Source organism: Carlito syrichta, unplaced genomic scaffold (genome assembly GCF_000164805.1).
Source record: "Carlito syrichta isolate Samal-C Ts95f unplaced genomic scaffold, Tarsius_syrichta-2.0.1 Scaffold314352, whole genome shotgun sequence".
NCBI lineage: Eukaryota > Metazoa > Chordata > Mammalia > Primates > Tarsiidae > Carlito > Carlito syrichta.
This window is the reverse complement of record NW_007258448.1, coordinates 43,350-64,568: the sequence shown is the minus strand read 5'-3', so window position 1 is coordinate 64,568 and position 21,219 is coordinate 43,350. Positions and strand designations below refer to the sequence as shown.

Here is a 21,219-nt window from a genome sequence, read left to right as displayed (position 1 = left end):
GAGGTGGATAGACAGATTGTCTTTTCTTACTAGGAAATAAGCTGCATGAGGGCAAGAACTTTTGTTTTATCCCCAGTGCTAGACTAATGCATGGCACATAGTGCTTAAATATTTGTTGAATGGATGCATTATAATCTTTTCTCCCTCTGAATATATTACTTTGCTCTTTTTTGAACACACCTTTCTTGGTAACAAGAGGTAGTCATAGCAAGGTTTGTTAACTAAAGGGCATATTTTAAATAGCTCTAATTAGCCCTGAGTACATATGACATCCCCCATGGGACAGTAGTATGAGATTTGGCAATAAGAATGTTCTGTATCCTGGCAACATTTTCTGTCTCTGTTCTTTGACTCCTGATGCCGCCAGCAACACCGCAACAGAAAATGCTTCTTACTCACTTTGGAAGGTGGGCAGATCTGCTTCCCATTTAACCAAAGGACCTCTCTTTTATTCTAAAATAATTTATTAAGAAGACAGAGAGTCAAAAGACCTGAGTTAGCATTCTGGCTCTGACACTGGCTCTGACTATAGTCACACAACTCAGTCTTGGTTTCCCCTTCTGTGATGAGAGCAACCATCATTCTGTCCTTACAGAATTAGCTGGAGAAAAAAGTGAAATAAAGTATTCAGAAGTGGTGTATAAACTCTTAAATGTCAGGCAAGTGGAAAATGAAATAAGTTTAGATCAGTGGCACCTTTTTCTTTCTTTTTCTCTTTGCAATTACAGTGTGCCCGGCTCCATGTTAAACTTTGAGGATGCTAACAAGACAAGTCAAGAAGGTCTTATGTCTGCCTTCTTTGTTCCATCCCTTTATACTTGCCTATGTCAAGGTCCTCATCATCTCCTTTGGTTCTTTGCTGGGGTTTCCTGAACTGGGCTCTCTGTGTGTTACCCTCTCTGTGTGCCGCGTCACTCTCGACTTCGTGCCAGCGTGCTTAGAGAGTTATCTCTTCAAAAGCAAAGTTGATTATGATGCTTCCATAAAACTCTCTAGTTTGTCTACTGCCAACAAGACAAAAATCTAATGTTTTGACCTCAGTTTACATCCTGGTCCAGCCACATCTGTCACTGGTTCCATCTACCCCAGACCTGCCTCACTGAATTTCTCAATCTTCTCTGCTGTGACAGGAAAGAGACCAAGTCCCAACTCTGATTTCGCACATTTAAGTTCTCAGTCTGGAAAGCCTTCCTCATCCTTCAACTTTTTTATCCTTTCATACTCAGGCCTGACATCGACTCCTCCATGACTTGAAATCCCCAAGGAGAGTAAGCTCCTGTAATCTTGTCTGTTCCCACTGCACTTGGTTCTTTCTTTGAACGTGGTATGTTTTATACTGTGAGCTCTTGAAGTGCTAGGATCGCATTATTTATAAAGAGAAGAATGAGGCATTCCACCTAAGAACGTGTGACCATCAAAAAGATATGTTCACACCCTAATCCCTGAAACCTGTGAATGTGACCCTTTTTTGGAAAAAGAGTGTTTGCAATTTAATTGACTAATTCTGTTATGGTATTTATGGTAATTTGTTACAATAGCCAGAGGGAACTGATGTAGAAGAGTATGGTACAATGGCTGGCATGTAATCAAATACTAGTTGTCATCACCATCAGTACCATTATTATAATCTCTATTATTATTATCACCTATCATGGGACCTGGAAAGTGGTAAGTACTTAGAAAATAGTGGTTGAATAAAAATGCAGTCCTTGCCTCTGTGTTTTTAGTCTAGTGGCAGTGGTGGTGGTGGTTTGTGTTTAAAGGTGATATTGAAAGAGGCAGAATAGATCCCCTCCTAAAGACTTTGTTTGAATGTCTTTTTGTGTGTTTGTGTGAAGTGGGGTGGCATATTTTAAAATTGTTTTTTAGAAAAGTTTTTTTACATTTTAAATAAATTATTCTTTTAGAATAAGACTAAATGGAATTGTTGTTTTGGGGGGAAAAAAGCTGATGGGCAATTATAGCTCTACCAATTTTAAAAAATCTTAAGCTATTTCTTCTTTTCCCCTAATAGAATGTTATGAGCTAAGATTAATTTCATGTTCATTGGCCTTGAAGTACCATTTAGAGAGGTACCTTGGGGCAGTAAAGTAATTTTATTTCATTGTGCTGCAAGGTACTTGAAAACCTAAATGTACAAGTAATCATAAGTCCATACTGGATGGGTGATATGTATCTGTCTATAAATTTCAGTTTGCTACTGGAAGAATTATTACCAGTGTTTTAGAAATTGGTACAATTATAATAAAAGCTACTGCTAGCTGAGCTCTTACTCTGTACTTGGCACTGTTCCAGGCTTTTGACATGAATTAAGTCATTTTGCTCTCATGACCACCCTGCTGCCATGCCTATTCTCTTTACTCAAGAGGAAGCTGAGATACCTTGTGGTAAAACTTGCCCAAGGTCACAAAAGCTTGAGCGGCAGAAACTTGTAGTGGCTCATAACTGCTGTATGATTCTGACTGGGTTTATCTAGGGGAAGGATGTGAACCGTAGTAGTCCAGACTTTAGTATGAATCTACAGAGATTCTGGGGAGTGGAGCTGAGAATATGCATGTTTAATAAGTACCCAGGTGGTTCTGAGTGTGCTTTGGAGATATACTGAACTGGTTACTCTATAGCCCTCACAGTTCACTTCACATTAAGGCTTGTTGTTTGTGTGCTTAGGTAGGCTATTCTTTGCATGTATCTGTGTTCCAACGTGAGAGGCTACTGAATACATACATGCGTCTAAACTTATGTCTCAAGTGTCCTCGCTACTAACCCAATTTCTTTTGTAGAGAAAAGGCCAGAATTAGAGGGGCTCCTTTCTAAAAACCTTTTGTATGAGCTTCAGAAGCAGGTATGTTGAGCTGAGGAAATTAAGATGAATACAAGAAAAAGCATGACATAAAATGTCTACCTTAATGGTGTTTTATATGTCTGGTTTTTATTCAGAAGAAAAATTTTTCTTTGAGTTGGAGTCTCACTCTTTGTCACCCAGGCTGGAGTGCAGGGGCACGCTCATGGCCACTGCAGCTTCAACCTGCTGGGCTTAGGCGATCCTTCTGCCTCAGCCTTCCAAGTAGCTGGAACTACAGATGCACGCCACCACGCCCGGCTAGTTTTTGTGATTTATTGTAGGGAAGAGGTCTCACCAAGTTGCCAGGCTGGTCTTGAACCCCTGGGCTCAGGCAATCCTCTCACCTCAGCCTCCCAAAGTGCTGGAATTATAAGCTGAACCACTGTGCCCGGCTAGAAGAAACGTTTTTAAATTTTATTTTATTATAGGAATGTGAGGTACAAGTGAGGATTAATTACATCAGTAGGCCCCCATGCAGGTGGAGTTTGGGCTTCTACTTTGCACTAGAATAATAGTTCCATTACTTGGGGTGCTCTATTAGCTGTGGCTTAGGAGGGAGTCTTCTCTTTTAAGTTTAGTAAGAAAATTTTCACTCATTTGTACTAAGAACACTGATTATGTATGGTTTGGAATATGGGGAAAACCCTATGTTTTCAATTTTACAATTTCAATATTTTAATTGTTTATTGAACTGGCCAAAAAATTTTTCTCTTTTCTAGGGAGGTCACAAATCACATTGAGCCAAAACACATCCAGTGTTTTCTTCAGCTACAGGCAAAATGAACATTCCCATGCTGCTCCCACATCCTCACCAGCATTTCCTGAAAGGCCTTTTGAGAACACATTTACGATGTTACCACTTCGCCTGTCACTCAAGAGCTCATCCCCGATCGGGGACCCCTCGTGCTCAGCCATTTAATTCTCTTGGACTCCATTGTACCAGGTGGATGCTGCTGTCAAAAGGCTTAAAGAGAAAATTATGTGTACAAACAACCGCCAAGGGCCACACAGAAGGACTTTCTGATAAAGAACAAAGATTTGTGGATAAACTTTATGCTGGTTTAATCCAAGGGCAAAGGGCCTGCTTAGCAGAGGCCATAACTCTTGTAGAATCAACTCACAGCAGGAAGAAGGAACTCGCTCAGGTGCTTCTTCAGAAAGTGTTAGGCTACCACAGAGAACAAGAGCAATTAAATAAAGGAAAACCACTAGCATTTCGAGTAGGTCAGTCTTTTTCATTTGATTGTTCAGTACATATTTTTCTCAGTTCTCTGTATTCTTTTATTTTTATTTATTTATTTTTAATTTTTATTTTGGATTCGGGGGTACACATGCATATTTGTGACATGGACATATTGTATGGTATAGTGGTGGGGACTGGCTCTTAGGTGACCCATTTCCCAGATAGTGAACATTGTGCCCTGTAGGCAGTTTCTGAACCCAACCCCCTTCCCTTGTGATTCTGTTTTGTTTTGTTTTGTTTTGTTTTTTGAAGATGTGGGGTTCAACTCAGGGTTAAGTATATAAATGTTCATTATGCAGGTACCCTTGTTGATGAAGTGTGCCCTCCACTACCCCCAGCAGTTTCCCACTACTGCCATCTATATTCTTTAAAAATAAGTCTAAATAGTTTGCAATCTGATGAGACTTTTTTAAAAATGAATTTTAAATGTATTTCTTTGCAATAATATCTCGTTTTGTTGAAAATATTGCCATGACCATTTGAACCACGCCTCTGTATTTTAGGAAAATAATGTAAGATTTTTATTTTGACATGAATCTTGCTCTTGCTCCCAGAATAGAAGTTTGCATAGGAAGAACTATTAACCAGTTTATTCCTTTCTTTCAGTAGTCAAATAAATAGTCTAAAATAAATTCCATGTTTTATCTTGATCATATTTCAAAATTCTGTTTCTTTGTTTTATACAAGTTCTCATGTTTTTCAGATACTTTTTATTGAATTTCTGGGAGTGGTTCTAAACCAGCCATCACAATACCAAAATGTATTTTTAAAGAGCGATCATATTTATTTCCTATAGTATATTAGATGTTCATTTGATTTCTTGAACAATTTCTTCATTCTGTGATTGTTAATCAGCTTATTATGTTTTTGAAATTGTGCATTTTAAAACAATTTAGATGTATTTGGCCAGCAGGAGTTAAGCAAGACAGTTGGGTGGAATGAGAGTCCCCCATGAAGGTGTTCTAGTGGTTTGAACCAACTATTCTGCTAAAAACAATGGTAACTGAAGTGCAGAAATTTTGTGAGGCGTGAGTAAGTACATTTAAAAATGGACTGACATCACACTAGACTTTCGTATCACAGTTTATGTTCAATGCAGGGACCAAAACCTCCTAGTTTTTAGAGTAATAGGCATAAATGCTTTAAAGATAATTTCAAGACTAGGCACAGTGGCTCATGCCTGTAATCCCAGCACTTTTAGAGACTGAGGTGGGAGGATCACTTGAGCCCAGGAGTTTGAGACCAGCCTGGACAACATAGCAAGTCCCCATCTCTAAAAGTAAAATAAACTTTAAGTAAATAAATAAAGATGATTTCAAAATAGCCCACTAACCAATATTTGTACTGGTTCATATTTTTCAAACTGGGTATTCTTTCGTTCTCACTAAGAGACTGTAATTTTGAGAATGCTACATTGGATGTTGATAATCTTTATGTATTATAGACAGAGAAAATAGTAAACTTCCAAAGAGTGAAGTATCTATTACTAGGTTTTAGAGAATCTCTGAAGAGAAAATGTTCCAGAAATGTCTGTAAACTAGAAATTCACACATAACTTCGTAGTGCTAGTCTGGTTCTTGCATCTTGTTCGTATGAGGCCAGATAAAACTGTGTCTTTATTGCAGTTATTTTATCACCATCATAAATAAAAGCAACAAATGTTTATTCATTCCCTATAAAGATGTTTTAGACAGGAACCTTCCCTGAGAATTGTGGTAAGGAACCCAGCATACCATATACTATACATAGTTTTTAGTATGTATATAATTAAATGCCTGTTTTATATACTTCATTGAACATACATTTATATATATCTCTTACACCACGGTGTTCTAAACATATTGCAAATACTAACTCATCAAATTCTTAACCAACCTGAAGAGATAGGTATTGATACTTTATGTTATTTCTGAGGATCCTGAGGCACAAAAGAGGGTAAGTAATTTTCCCATGAACACACAGCTCGTGAGAGGCAGAGCTAGAATGAGAACCCACCGAGTGGCCCAGGGTTTGTATTCTCACCCACCATGCTCCACTCATTCTCCAAGTTGGGAGTTTTCCACCCACCTTAACATTTTTTTCAGAATTTGGTTTATACTCTTTGAGTTATGAATGAGATGAAGGAGAAAATGATCCTTTCTAAATAGAAAATTACTTTCTTAATCACTGGGACTTTCTAGAGTAATGAGTTGGTTTTCCAAAGGGAAGATAAAGTGTACAGAACTGGGACAGGTGGAATAATCACTGATCATGATGAAAGGTGGGCAGATGTAAAAACTGACATGTGAACAACACAGGCAATGAAGTCTGTCCAAAAAGATCTGTCTTCTAGTACAAAGACAACTGTGTTTTTGTAACTTTTAAAAGTGAATTTTGTGAGCATGTGGAACTCAGAATTGTTTCCTTCCTCTGTCCGCATTACTCAAGAATCAGATACAGAAATGGATTTTTATTTACTGCTTGAGGACATGTTAAAATATATTAATGATGGTTTTAATAAATTAGGAGAAATAGAAGGTTGTCTAATATTTTATTTAACAAAACCGATCATAGTTCTGATTTCATTTATTTCATTAAATTAGAAGATCTCTTTCTACCATAGGACTGTCTGGGCCCCCTGGTGCTGGAAAGTCAACATTTATAGAATATTTTGGAAAAATGCTTACTGAGAGGGGGCACAAATTGTCTGTGCTAGCTGTGGACCCTTCTTCTTGCACTAGTGGTGGTAAGTGTGGCTGATTCTTTTTAAATTGCGAGCTGTTCTCTGTTGCAACTCAGTGGGATTCTGCACGGCTAGGTGACCTCTAACTGCTACCTGAGCTTGGCCTCTTAGAAGGAAAAGCATTCTGCAGTGAGGTGGAGGCTGAAGGAACTAGTTTGGGAACATTGTACTCTGCAGAGGAAGTCAGCTTGTGGGTGATTCAGTGGGTCCTAAGAAAACTGGGATAGCAGATGCTGAAAGTTGAAGACAATCAAAAGCAAATTGCAGCCCTTTGACTTGCTCAAGCCTAGGGCCCTCCTCCTGTTTTTCCTGGCTGCATCAGTGGCTGTGCAGTTCAGAAAATGGATCCTTACTCATTTGTTATTTTCCTCATATTGTAACATCTCTTAAACTTTCGAAAAGAATCTTACTGCTGTTTCTAACTTGTCAAGTGTTTATATTATATCTTTAGTTAAACAGAAAGCTCTTAGAAGGACCATGTAATATACTGCTGTTACCCTATAGCAGATAGCAGAGTACATTGTACATTGCATCAAGCATTCAATTAATTTCTAATTTGAGGTTGTGCAGTCACTCGGAGTTTAACTTGCAGTTTATCAGAAATAAAATGAATATAAACTTAGTTCCCCAAAGGATCACTTAAAGAAAGCGTAGGCCGGGCACGGTGGCTCAAGCCTGTAATCCCAGCATTTTGGGAGGCTGAGGCAAGAGGCTTGCCTGAGTCCAGGGGTTCATTGGTGAGACCTAGTCTCTACAATAAATCAAGAAAAATTAGCCAGGTGTGGTGGCATACGCCTGTGGTTCCAGTGCTTGGAAGGCTGAGGTGGAAGGATCACCTAAGTTCAGCAGGTTGAGGCTGTGGTGACCGTGGGTGTGCCACTGCACTCCAGCCTGGGTGACAGAGTGAGACTCTGACTCAAAAAAAAGGAAATGTAAAACATACTACGTAAGTCCTCAGGAAAGGTTTTTCTTCCCTTCCCTTATCCCTCTTTATAATTGAAGTTTCTCACATTACAGTTATTTACTAACAGGTATTTGAGTGCCCACCACAAGTGAGGCCTTATGCATTGAAGGAACTGGATTGTATGATGGTGAATAAGACAGTCTTCTTGGCCTTATGTTTATACCTTTTATTTTTTTTTAAGTCAGAGTCTCACTCTGTCACCTAGGCTGGAGGGCAGTGGTGCAATCATGGCTCACTGCAGCCTCAATCTCCTGGGCTCAGGTGATTCTTCTACCTCAGCCTCCCAAGTAGCTGGGACAACAGGCCCACACCACCATGCCTGGCTAATTTTTTTAATTTTTTGTAGAGGCGAGGTCTCACTATGTTGCCCAGGCTGGTCTCCAACTCCTGGACTCAGGGAGTCCTCCCACCTCAGCCTATAATCCCATCCAGAGTGCTGAGATATAAAGCTTGGCTGGGCATGGTGGCTTACTTGTAAGATTATACAAGCTTTACATCCTATGAGGGAAACAGACAGTAAACACAAGCCATTGCAATATAATATGTGTTGTGAAAGGGCGAATACAGGGTACTTTGTGGAAGTATGTGGTTTACATGCTGTGGTGGACTGCGAGTTTAATGCTACAAGTAAAGAATAACAATGTAGTCATATTTCAGGGGTCTTAGAACCATAGATGAACAATTCTCGTTACCACTCATGGAGAAAGCAAACTCGGAAAATACCAAGTTTTTTGATTCACTACAAGAAAAAGGTTAACTATAAAATAAAATTTATATTCACAAGGTTCAAGGTTAAATCCATGTCAATGTATTGTGTAATTTATTTAGTCTTAGAACTTTTTAAAATGTAAGTATGCTAATGAAGGACTTTTTTGACAGCGGCCCTCATTTTTATTTAGGTGGGAAGGCCTTTTCCTCTCCATCCTCATAATATTCTAGAAGACTTTTAATGGAAAAAGAAAATAACAGCTTGAGATAATAATGATGTCATAAAATAGTCTATGATTAAAGTTGCATAGCTATGTGGTTCCTAACTTTTCTCAAACAAAAATAAGTGTACTTTTCTCAGGTAAAAAATATATAGACTTTGAAAAAAAAAATATATAAGGATAAACAGGACATTATAAACATAAATTTCTACCTTATTGCATCAGTACATTCATCTGAAAAAATAACATTACATTTAAGTTTGAGAATCATAAGTTTCTTGGTCTATAGTTGATCTATATTATGCTTTGGATTCACAGACTCCCTGTGACAGCTTTGAGACCTCCCTGAGAGACTGCAACTAACAGTTTTGGATTCACTGGCAAAGACAATTATATGGGAGAATAATTGCATGTTTAGTTCAGTGTGATAGGGTCTATAAGACTAATTTAAAGTATAGATATGTCAGATTGTTGACTGATACAGAGCTGATTACATGTAGAAAATACTTTCTAAAGAAGTTTTATGTGAAGTAAATAAGGTAGTTAAGGCATGGGGTAGGTGTGTGCTCTAGAATTAGAACCTGTGAAGACTGTAAACCAGAATCATAAGGGAAAAGAACATTTTTTTTTTGAGTTGGAGTCTGACTCTGTTGCCCAAGCTGGAGTGTAGTGGAACACTCATGGCCACTGCAGCCTTGACCTACTGGGCTCAGGTGATACTTCTGCCTCAGCCTCCCAAGAGGCTGGAACTACAGGCGTGTGCTATCATGCCCAGCCAATTTTTTTATTTATTGTAAAGATAAGGTCTCGCCAAGTTGCCCAGGCTGGTCTTGAACCCATGGGCTCAAGCAATCCTCTTACCTCAGCCTCCCAAAGTGCTGGACTTATAGGTGTGAACCACCGTGCCTGGCAAAAAGCATATCTTTAAGAAATTTCTCAGCTGGGCACTGTGACTCATGCCTATAATCCCAGCACTTTTGGAGGCAAAGGTATGAGGATTGCCTGAGCCCAGGGGTTCAAGACCATCCTGGACAACATGGTGAGACTCTGTCTCTACAATTATAATAATAAAAAAAATTAGCAGGCATGGTGACACACACCTGTAGTTCCAGCTACTTGGACAGCTGAGGTAGAAGGATCGCCTGAGCTCAACAGGCAAGGCTGCGGTGGCTGTGAGTGTGCCACTGCACTCCAGCCTGGGTGACAGAGTGAGACTACCCAACCAAAAAAAAAAAAAAAAGGAAACTTCTCAATCTTTAGAATCAGTTACATGTGGAAAAAATTAGCTCTTAGGCAGAGCTAAATAAATACTCATGTTAGAACAGCTCTACACCTACAAGTGTATTACATGACTAAAGCAAAGTAGTAAAAGGTAATAGTAGTTCCAGGGCTTTCAGTCCTCTAGAATGTGCAAGTACTGATGTTTGTCAAAATACTGCCATAAACACAAAAACAACCTGTTTCATTCTACGGGTATTGAATGCCTCCTGCAAACACCTTGTTAAGCATTAAATGAACAACATAAGTAAAACATGGTCCTACAGGCAAGGAAGTTACTTTTTTTTTTTTTGAGTTGGAGTCTCAGTCTGTCACCCAGGCTGGAGTACAGTGGCATGCTCACAGCCACCTTCCATCTCAGCCTTCCAAGTAGCTGGAACTACAGGCATGCACCACCACACCCAGCTACTTTTTGATTTATTGTAGAGATGACGTCTTGTCAAGTTGCCCGGGCTTGTCTCAAACCTATGGGCTCAGGCCATCCTCTCAGCTCGGTTTCCCAAAGTGCTAGAATTATAGGTGTGAGCTACCATGCCCAGTCTAAGGAAGTTACTTTAAAGCATGGTTTCTCAGCCTTGGCACAAGTACTTTAAAGTATGGTTTCTCAACCTTGGCACAAGTAACACTTTGTTGTGGGTGACTGTCCCGTGCGTTGAAGGATACTTACATAGCAGCATCCCTGACCTCTACCCAGTAAATGCTAGAAGCACCCTACTCCCTCAGTGGTGACAGGGAACTAGGTCTCTAGGCATTGCCAACTTTCTCCTGGGGGGGAAATAGCCTCCAGTTGAGAACTACTATGTGAAAGAGATAAGACATATAGATATGAAACCAAAAAAATGCTATAGGAACAATTTTCATCTGCTAACTCAGCTTACATTGCATTCAGAAACAGCTGCAGAATTTCTAAGCGGTACTGGATGCAAGGGACTGCTTGAAGATACATTTGTTAGCATTTATACAAGGTGGAGAAAATGTGATTTGTACAAATAAAAAGATGGAAGTCGAGGGTGCTCATGAAGATAACAGAAAGGGAGGGACATGGAAGTTCTCTTAGGCCCTCCAGGATGCTGGCATAGATTGCAGGGCAGTGGTACCATCGAAAATCACAGAGACGGGCATGGAATGAGAAAGTTCCAGACTATGAAGTTCCAGACTATGAAGGAGCTCTGAAAGGTGGATAAGTTCTGTGCTTTCTTATTAACAGTTTTGAAGCACATTCCTGTATATAATTACATCTGATTCTCCCAGTGGCTTATTACCTTGTCATGTAGCTGAGGAAAGAAGGGTTCCAGAAGGTAAAGGGCCCTTTCAAGATTGAGTGAGGAGACATAGCGGAACCCTGGGCTTGGCACGTTGGAAATGAGCAGTGGTGAGACGGGACCGAGGTGCCTGGCCTGAGCACACACAAAGGAGGCAAGGAAGCAAACACAGCAATGTGAAGACAGCAGTAAATCTCCACCCTGGCTGAAGCGGGGGTTGTTTGGGGACAAATGGAAGCTGAAATTGGACAGATGCAGTAGGGCTAAAGGATCTAGACTTGAACCTCTGGTCAGTGGGAAACCATCAATGATAGGTTTTGAGGGACTTGAAAGGTTAAAAAGATTAATCTGGCATCATTGCATACAGTGAGTTGGAGGAAAGGCCCAATGACATGAAACACAATTTGAGGTTCTGGGAGAAATGGCATAAAGCACGTCCCCCTGGGAGCTGACTGATTGATCAGTGGCCCTTACAGCTGTGCTATGATGATAAAATGTAAGTGTGTTTTAGGATCACTCTTAGGTGATAAAACCCGAATGACGGAGTTGTCAAGAGATATGAATGCATATATCAGGCCATCTCCTACCAGAGGGACGTTAGGAGGCGTGACGAGGACTACAAATGAAGCTATTCTGCTGTGTGAAGGAGCGGGATATGACATCATTCTTATTGAAACTGTAGGTGAGTGGTGTTCTATTTCATAAGAACGCTATACTGTTTTCATGAATGCTATATAAAGCAGAGTAACAACCAGTTTAATTTTGTTCGTTTAACAGATTTGCTAAAGGTGTTCGTTTAACAGATTTGCTAAAGGTGTAACGAAATACAAGATATTATCCCATACTCCGTGGAATATATGAGGGTATTAGCTATAATTCCTGCCCTCAAAGAGCTTACCATTTAAAGAATAAAAATAAGCCATGTGGGCAACCCTCTTGGGTCCCCTCCCATTGTGGGAGCTTTTTCTGCCCTTTCAATAAATCCTGCTTTCTAACAGAAATTAAAAATTCAATTAAAATAAGTCATGTACCCGGATAACCATTCTGCAGGTGATTTCTTTTTTTTTTTTTTGAGTTGGAATCTCACACCGTCGCCCAGACTGGAGTGCAGTGGCCACTCCCGGCTACCACAGCCTCAACCTGCTGGGCTCCAGCGATCTTTCTGCCTCAGCCTTCCAAGTAGCTGGAACTACAGGCGCGCGCTACCACACCCGGCTAATTTTTGATTTATTGTAGAGATGAGGTCTCGCCAAGTTGCCCAGGCGGGTCTCGAACCTGCGGGCTCAGGCAATCCACTCACCTCAGCCTCCCAAAGCGCGGGATTACAGGCTGAGCCACTGAGCCCGGTTTACAGGTGGTTTCTTATACGTGCCAGAGAGCTGTAAGTATTAGGATGGTCTAGGTAAATGATGTTTCAATACAATCCCTGTTTTGTTTAAGTATATTTTATATGTCTACTATATTCACTAAGAAAACTAATATAGTTTGGTGCCTTCTGAATATGTGGCTGTGTTTTATTTCATTTTAAAATCTTTAGTATATAGTTACATGCAATAATAATAATACTAAAATAAAAATCCCAAGAAATTCATATGGGAGAGACAATCTGCTATATTCATATTACTGTGCCATAAATATTTGTGACACAACCTAACTCAGATTTGTGGGATCCGTGGAGACTTCCTAGAGGAGGTGACAGCTGAACTCAGCTTTGGAGGAAGAACTGGAGTTAAGGTATGGGGAAAGGCAATTGCAAAGATACACAGGAGTGAAAAAACAGGACAGCCACACAAGTGCAGTTTGCTCAAGGCATTTAGAGCATTGAGTGTGTAGGCAGGGATGAAGAAAGACGGACTGGGACAGTAGACCAGGGCCTAGATTATCCAGAACCTTGCATGCCATGCCATGGAGTTTGGAATTTTCCCTGAAAGGAGCGGGAAGCCACTGCAGGATAAGCAGGAGAATGAGAAAGCCAGGTATACACTCTGGAAGCAGAAAGTAGAATGATTAAAAGCAGGGAGTCAGGTAGGAGACTACTTATTGTATTGATTCCAGAAAGAGCAGGGTCTGAACCACGCAGAGGAAGTAGGAATGAAGACAAGATGAATTTTGTTAAAAATTGAAGATAAACTGGCAGGACTTCTTCCATGATAAAAGGGAAAGAAGGAAGAGAAATTGAAGATAACAGGGAACACATTGGAAAAAATAGAATTTGGGAAAAGAACATAGTAAGTTCACTTCTAAATATATTGTAAAGTGCTTATTGGATATTCAAGTGACCAGGTGTCAAAAGAAAAAAAACTGAATGGGAAGTATATCTTTAACAGTTATTGGCATAATTTATAGTTCTATACTTCAAGTTATGAATTTGGTTCAGATCAACTGGGGAAAATTTGGAGTAAAAACAGAAGATAGTTGTGTGTATTTGCTAGGGCGGCCATAACAGCATACCATAGGCTAGGTGGCTCAAACAACAGAAATTTATGTTTTCACAGTTCTGGGAGCTGGAAGTTCAAGATGAAGGTGCCCCTAAGACTGGTTTCTCCTGAGACCTCTCTCCTTGTCTTATAGATGGCTGCCTTCTTGTCCTCATGTGGCCTTTTCTCGTACACATGCTCCCCTAGTCCCCATGTGTCAAAGACACCAGTCCTATTGGACAAGGGTTCTACCCTTATGATCTCATTTGACTTAATTTCTTCCTTAAAAATAAAGTTACATGGAGGGTTAGGACATTAACGTGAGAATTTTTTTTGGAGAAGAAGAACACAATTCAGGCTAATAGTAGCTAAGACTGGACTTTAGAAATGTCACCATTGACTGGGCTCGGTGGCTCAGCCTGTAATCCCGGCACTTTGGGAGGCTGAGGCGAGTGGATTGCCTGAGCATGCGGGTTTGAGACCAGCCCGGGCAACTTGGCGAGACTTGTCTCTACAATAAATCAAAAATTAACCAGGTGTGGTAGTGCACGTCTATAGTTCCAGCTACCTGGAAGGTTAAGGCAGAAAGATTGCCAGAGCACAGCCGGTTGGGGCTGGGGTGGCAGTGGGCATGCCACTGCACTCCAGCCTGGGTAACAGAGTGAGATTTCAACTCAAAAAAGAAATGAAACGCACCATTAATGACTGGATGGGGAAGAGTTGCCTGAGGCTAGCAGGAGAATGAAAGGAGAAGAGCCTCATTAAAGCCAAGTGCAAGTGTGTTACCTGGAAGGTGTATTTAGCTGCTTGTATCAGAGACTCAAAATGATGGAGACTCAAATAAGTAAGAGGTTATTTTCTTGTAAATAGAAGAGGTGTGAGGCAGGTGGTCCAGTGCATGTGCGGTGCCTGTGCAATACTCTCAGTGTGCAGGTTTCTTCTGTCTGTTTACCATTCTTAGCTCTTAGTTTCCATCCAGAAGTTTGCTCAAGGTTAAAAGATGGCAGACAAAACTCTAACTGACATTCCAAGTCCTGGGTAGAGGGAAGAAAGAAGGGTAAGGAAGCAGGATGGAGGGCAAAAGAGATAAACCTCCTAACTGGGTTAGCCTTTTTTCGAGAATTTTCCTGGAAAGCCCAACTAATGACTCTTGCTTTCACCCATTAATCATCTCTAGCTGAAAGGGGACCTCACGGGTGTGGTCTTTCACCTGGTACACTGATACTCCTAATAACAGGGTAAGAAAATAGGGAAGGAGGCCAAACTCGGTGGCTCAGCCTATTATCCCAGCACTTTGGGAGGCCGAGGTGAGTGGACTGCCTGAGCCCATGGGTTCGAGACCAGCCCAGGCAATTTGGCAAGACCTCATCTCTACAGTAAATTTTTAAAAAAATTAGCCCAGCCGGGCTTGGTGGCTCAGCCTGTAATCCCATGCCTTGGGAGGCTGAGGTGAGTGAATTGCCTGAGCCTGCAGATTCGAGACCCACCTGGGCAACTTGGCAAGAGCTCATCTCTACAATAAATCAAAACTTAGCCGGACGTGGTAGCATGCGCCTGTAGTTCCAGCTACTTGGAAGTCTGAGGTAGAAGGATCGCTGGAGCCCAGCAGGTTAAGGCTGCGGTGGCCAGGAGCAGCCACTCCACTCCAGTCTGGGCGACAGAGTGAGACTCCAACTCAAGAAAAAGAAAATAGGGAAAGATACATTTTGGAAAGGCAGCTAGAAGTCTCTGTCACACCAAAGAAGGAGAGAAAGTTTCCAAAAGATGTGGTGGCTCACACCTATAATCCCAGCGCTTGGGGAGGCCAAGGTGAGAGGATTGCCTGAGGCATGGGTTGGGGTTCGAGACCAGCCTGGACAACTTGGTGAGACCTCATCTCTACAATAAATCAAAAAAGTAGCCAGGCATGGTGGCGCATGCCTGTGTTCCAGCTACTTGGAAGTCTGAGGTAGAAAGATCACCTGAGTCCAGCAGGTTGATGCTGGTATGGCTGTGAGCATGCCACTGTACTCTAGCATGGGCGACAGAGTGATACTCTGACTCAAAAAAAGGAAAAAGTGAGAAATACGATGATGGAGGAGTTTGTGAGTTTTTGTCTTTTTGTTGTTACTGTTGGTTTGTTTGTTTTATATGGTTTTAAGATGAGAAAGGCATGAACATAATTTACATGGTATACTGAGGGACAAGAGCCTGTAGATAGAGGAGAGGTTAAAAATAAAGAAGAGCAAAGGCCCAGAGGAAGTGGAAGGAAGGAGCAAATCATTCTAAGTCAGTATTGCTGACACTACAGAGGAAGAAGTACTGCTGTGTTTTTATTTGGGTCTTTTTACCTGTGGAAAGGGTAAGGGAGAAACTGAGGAAGCTCTTGCCTTTGGTTCCTCCATGAAGTTGGTGCTGCAGTCACCACCAAGCAGGGAGATGATAGTAGAGTGAAGACTTGCAGTAGTTTCTGTGAGAAATGGAACGGAAACTGACTGAGGGCACTTGCGAGAATGGCTTTCACCAGGCAGTGAGGAAGATGTCTCAGAGGCTGGAGACCATGGCCCCAGAGTGGCAACTGTTCACATAGTTGAGTGATTTCTTTCATGTGTTCATAAAGGAGAGCGCACACATAGTTGAACTGAGCCATGATTCGGGGGTTTGCAGGTGGGTGTAAGGATGAGAAGGCAAAAAAGATTAAAGTGTTATCAGGCATTGGCCGAACACACCTAGTGGCTCACGCCTATACTCCCAACACTTTGGGAAGTGGAAGCAAGAAGACTGCCTGAACCCAGGGGTTGGAGACCAGCCTGGGCAACTTGGCGAGACCTCGTCTCTACAATAAATCAAAAAATGAACCAGGCGCGGTGGCACGCACCTGTAGTTACAGCTACTTGGAAGGCTGAGGTGGAAGGATTGCCTGGGTCCAGAGGTCAAGGTTGCAGTAGCTGTGAGCATGCCACTGCACTCTAGCCTAGGTGACAGAGTGAGACTTCGACTCGGAAAAAATAAGTAAATAACTAAAGGTATTGCCTGGCATGGTTTGAGATTAGATCATTGTGTTCAAGCTGCTCACCAGTGAAAGGGAAGCTAAGAAAGAGCTGCTAGAGTGAGGTGAGAAAGGAGGTTTCTAGGTTCCCTAATCCAGGAATAGGTTTTATGGGAATAAGGAAGAGAGAGAGCTAGGAAGGATAACCAGTTTGCTCAGAGGATAAGATAGTAGCCTTTAATACCTTCTTGAAAGGTAGGGGGGTGTGTAAAGTGACCAGATGGAGGGTGTGACCACGAGTTTGAATAAAAGAAGTGGGATAGAAATGGCAGTCGATGTAGTTGAGAGAGTATAATAATTTATACTAATAACTTATAGGATCTAAAGGATAATTTATAGAATTTCATAAGTAGACTAATGATTTATAGAATATTTAAAGATGTAATTTTGATTTTAAATTTCAGGTGTGGGTCAATCAGAGTTTGCTGTTGCTGACATGGTTGACATGTTTGTTTTACTACTACCACCAGCAGGAGGAGATGAATTGCAGGTAATTATCTTGATTTTTTCCCCCAAAATACGACGTCTTTATCTCTGAAAGTACAAACGCCTGGTGTGTTTTTGTAAATAAAGTTGACAGTAGTATAGAAAAAGAAACATCATTTATATTAGCTAAAATCCCTGGGTCAAAGGCAAATTTTTGATGTATTTTTCCAGTTTATCGGAGTATAATGTATGACCTTGAGCTAATCATACAACTTAAGTATTTCCGTGTGACATGGAGTGTCTGGAGTACATGGATAGCTTGGGCTGGAAGACACCACTGTTGCAGGAGTGTTTTGAGTTCAGCTGGTACAAAAGTTCTTCATAAGATACCACTCTGCTTTTAACTGGGATCCCACAATCATAGTTTATATATTGTACAGAGGTATATCTCCTTCTGCAATGCAGGAATGGCACTAATTCCTTGGAGTGGTGCAGACTTCACAGGCATAACCCTCCACCCACTCCCCTCATTTTAGACACCAACTGCAAGCTCCAGGGTTCCCACCTGCACCACTGAACAACTGGCTACAAATCTGGTTGAGTCATTCACCAGAATGACTCACAGAACTCAGGAAAGTACTAAATTACAATTACAGTTTTCTTATAAAAGGTACAAATCAGCACAGGCCAAATGAGGAGACACATAAGGGGAAGTCTGGAAGGATCCCAAGCAGGAAGCTTCTGTGTCCTCAGGACACATTTCTCTCCTGGAAGCTTGGTGTGTATCATCAATGAGGAAGCTCCTCTGAGCTTTGGCGTGCCAAGTTTTTATTGGGGATTCATTATGTAGGCATGGTTGATTGAATTCTAGCCCTAGCTCCTGCCCCCACAAGTTGGACTAATATCACATAGCACAAAGACTCAACTCTCTAATCACATGGTAAATCTTTTTGACTGGTGAATGCCCCATACTGAATGATCTCATTGCATAACCTCAGGTGGCTCCAGGCACCCACTATGTATAACAAAGACACTCTAGTCACTCAGGAAATTCCAGAAAGTTACAGGTTACTCCCCAGGAACCTGGACAAAGACCAGACAAATTCTTTATTATACAATACTTCCCTTTCAATTTTATAATTCTAAAAAATAGTAATAGCAGACTATGGCTGCTGTGACTTCACAACAGTAACAATTAGAGTCTAATGGTTAAAAGTTATATTTAAAAATATTTGAAAAGAAATGTTAATCTTAGGTGGAGAAAACTTTATTTAGCAAATAAGGTTTGGCTTTTGGATTTCATTATTTATTTCTAGTATTTTTATGCAATATAATTTAAATCAAGAGGTTGAGGCATTTTTCACCACCAGGTTATGTTTCCTCAAGTGCAAATTGGAAATAAAATGGTATATACAGTTAAGGAAAACTTCAAAGACTTTGTCTCTGGAAATTCAGATGTTAATGATATGTGTGTTTTCTTTTTAAGCACCTTAGTGATGGATGGTTTTGCATCCTGCAGTGTTAGCTCATGAGATGCAGAATCCATCAGGAAACTGTGTGAACCATGGCCTGACACTCCATCATGTCGGCATGATGATGATGTATTTACTCTAATTCTAAATGTGTTTCAACATTTATTCTCTAAATTTGGAAGACACATTACAGATGACTTCTATAATCCCAAGACCCAGTGCTTTTGAGTCAACTAATTATGATTCCTGGCATCTGGGCTTAGAAAGAATCTTACCATTGACTGGTTGCCCCATTTTTATGCTGATTGTTATTAAATTAAATATTTCTGATAAATCCGTTTCTTTCCTTCTTTTCTTTAGGGTATCAAAAGGGGCATAATTGAGATGGCAGATCTGGTAGCTGTGACTAAATCTGATGGAGACTTGATTGTGCCAGCTCGAAGGATACAAGCAGAGTATGTGAGTGCGCTGAAATTACTCCGCAAGCGTTCAGACATCTGGAAACCAAAGGTTAGCTTGCATTCCATTCTATAGTTTTCACCCTGAGTGGACTGTGTACATTAGAAGAGAGAATATAAGTCCCAAACTTGACATATAATCAATCTTCCCTTATACATGAAGTTTACAGTTTTAAAAATTATGAGAAAGTCAGAATGTGTAGTCGTGATTTTAAATATAATCCTTTAACCGCTAGATGTCAAAAACTAGATATGAGGTAATAGATTAGATTGTTTAATGCTTGATTTGAGCCCTTTGGAAGTGATAGCAAATCCATTCTGCGAGGAGCCATCCTTAGGATTATGGGGCAGTTAATGATTTGATTGTCTATGTTGGATTTTGAGTAAGTTTGAAAAGGCTTGTGGTGATGACTACTTCCATTCCTGTTATGTTTGTTAAGTGTTGTTTTCAGTAAAGGAAAAAGTATTTTTAAAAAGCATCCTGTGGTAAGTGATGCAGTAATTTTGAGAGGGCAACTTCATCTGTGGGAGGATACCATGTTACTATTATTATTATTATTATTTTTTGAGTTGGAGTCTCACTCCGTCTTCCAGGCTGGAGTGCAGTGGCAGCTCACAGCCACCCCAGCATCGACCTGCTGGGCTCCGGCGATCCTTCAGCTGCAGCCTTCCAAATAGCTGGAACTACAAGCACGTGCTACCACAGCCAGCTAATTTTTTTAAAATTTATTATAGAGACAAGGTCTCACCAAGTTGCCTAGGCTAGTCTCAAACCTACAGGCTCAGGCAATCCACTCGCCTCGGCCTCCCAAAGTGCTGGGATTACAGGCTGAGCCACTGAGCTTGACCGGACACTGTGTTATTAAAGGATAATCTGTGGTCATCATAATGAGAACAGTGATGCCTTCTCTTACTGTTGGCACCCAGTTTTCTTTTCCACACTGTCTGTGTTGAATCTGGGGCCACCTTGACACATGTGTAGGTGCCAGGTGCCCAGCGAGTCAAGTGAATCTAACACAGGGAATTGGCGTATTTTCTCAACTTTGCTTCATTTTCTGACTCTCAGGCCTCAGGGCAGCATACCTGGCACTGCCCTTGTCATCCTGTGACTCTCTCCCAAATTCTCCCGATATCCCTGACCAACTGAGCTATCTTAAGTTAAGATAAATCTCTATGCTGAAAAATCTGACTTTGACACAATGTCTTATTTCTGTCATACACTTACTAATCCTAGGTACAGTACAGTACCCCAGAGATATGCCAGTGTATTTACTTTGACACAGCAATAAAATCTCATTTTTGTCACTTGCCTGCTTCCGTAGACTGTAAGAATTAATTGGCAAATGCCAGAATCCCCCTGAAAATGTTTTCTTTCATTTTAAGTTAACAATCTGGTTCTTCCCTTTTCAATAGGTCATTCGCATTTCTGCCAGAAGTGGAGAGGGGGTCTCTGAAATGTGGGATCACATGAAAGAGTTCCAAGGCCTCATGCTGGCAAGCGGGGAGCTCACCGCCAAACGACGGAAGCAGCAGAAAGTTTGGATGTGGAATCTCATTCAGGAAAGTGTGTTAGAACATTTCAGGACCCATCCCACAGTCCGGGAACAGATTCCACTTCTGGAACAAAAGGTTCTCACTGGGTCCCTGTCCCCAGGACTAGCAGCAGACTTCTTGTTGAAAACTTTTAAAAGCATAGGCTGATAAAATTTACCCTGGCCTGGGTGACATAGCAAGATCCTGTCTCTTCAAAAATAAAATGAAATAAACTTCACCAGGTGTAGTGTGCATGCCTGTAGTCTCAGCTACTTGGGAGTCTGAGATGGGAGAATCACCTGAGCCCAAGAGGTTGAGGCTGTGGTGAGCTATGATTTACTGTACTCCAGCTTGGGTAATTAGGCAAGATCTTGTCTCAAAAAAGAAAGAAAGAGAGAGAAAGAAAGAAAATTCATCTTATATAATTTATATATTGTTATATAAAGTATTTTAATACTAAAAAAAAGTCACTTGGTGCTTTTATTTTAGTAATTCTTTTATGGTGCCCTTGGCTTCCTTGTTTGTACATCATGTTTGAAAGCTCGAAGGAAGTTAGATACAGATGGTGAAGGTTAGGCAGACAGGCAGTATTCATAAGGCAGCTGCTGTGTGTTGCCGATTTCCATTTCTTTCTGTTCTTATACC

The 21,219-nt window shown here is 40.9% G+C and overlaps 1 protein-coding gene across 1 annotated transcript in view; it reads left to right on the top strand.

Annotated features, from left to right (window-relative positions):
• Nucleotides 1-20,812, top strand: part of MMAA (methylmalonic aciduria (cobalamin deficiency) cblA type) — a 30,910-nt gene extending 10,098 nt beyond the window's left edge. Inside the window, exons 2-7 of the mRNA XM_008071512.2 lie at nt 3,562-4,066; nt 6,688-6,810; nt 11,752-11,922; nt 17,090-17,175; nt 18,944-19,093; nt 20,455-20,812. Of these exons, the coding sequence (XP_008069703.1) occupies nt 3,622-4,066; nt 6,688-6,810; nt 11,752-11,922; nt 17,090-17,175; nt 18,944-19,093; nt 20,455-20,742 (1,263 nt within the window). The 5' untranslated portion in view covers nt 3,562-3,621 and the 3' untranslated portion in view covers nt 20,743-20,812. The remainder of the gene's footprint in view (nt 1-3,561; nt 4,067-6,687; nt 6,811-11,751; nt 11,923-17,089; nt 17,176-18,943; nt 19,094-20,454) is intronic.
• The last annotated feature ends 407 nt before the right edge of the window (nt 20,813-21,219 follow it).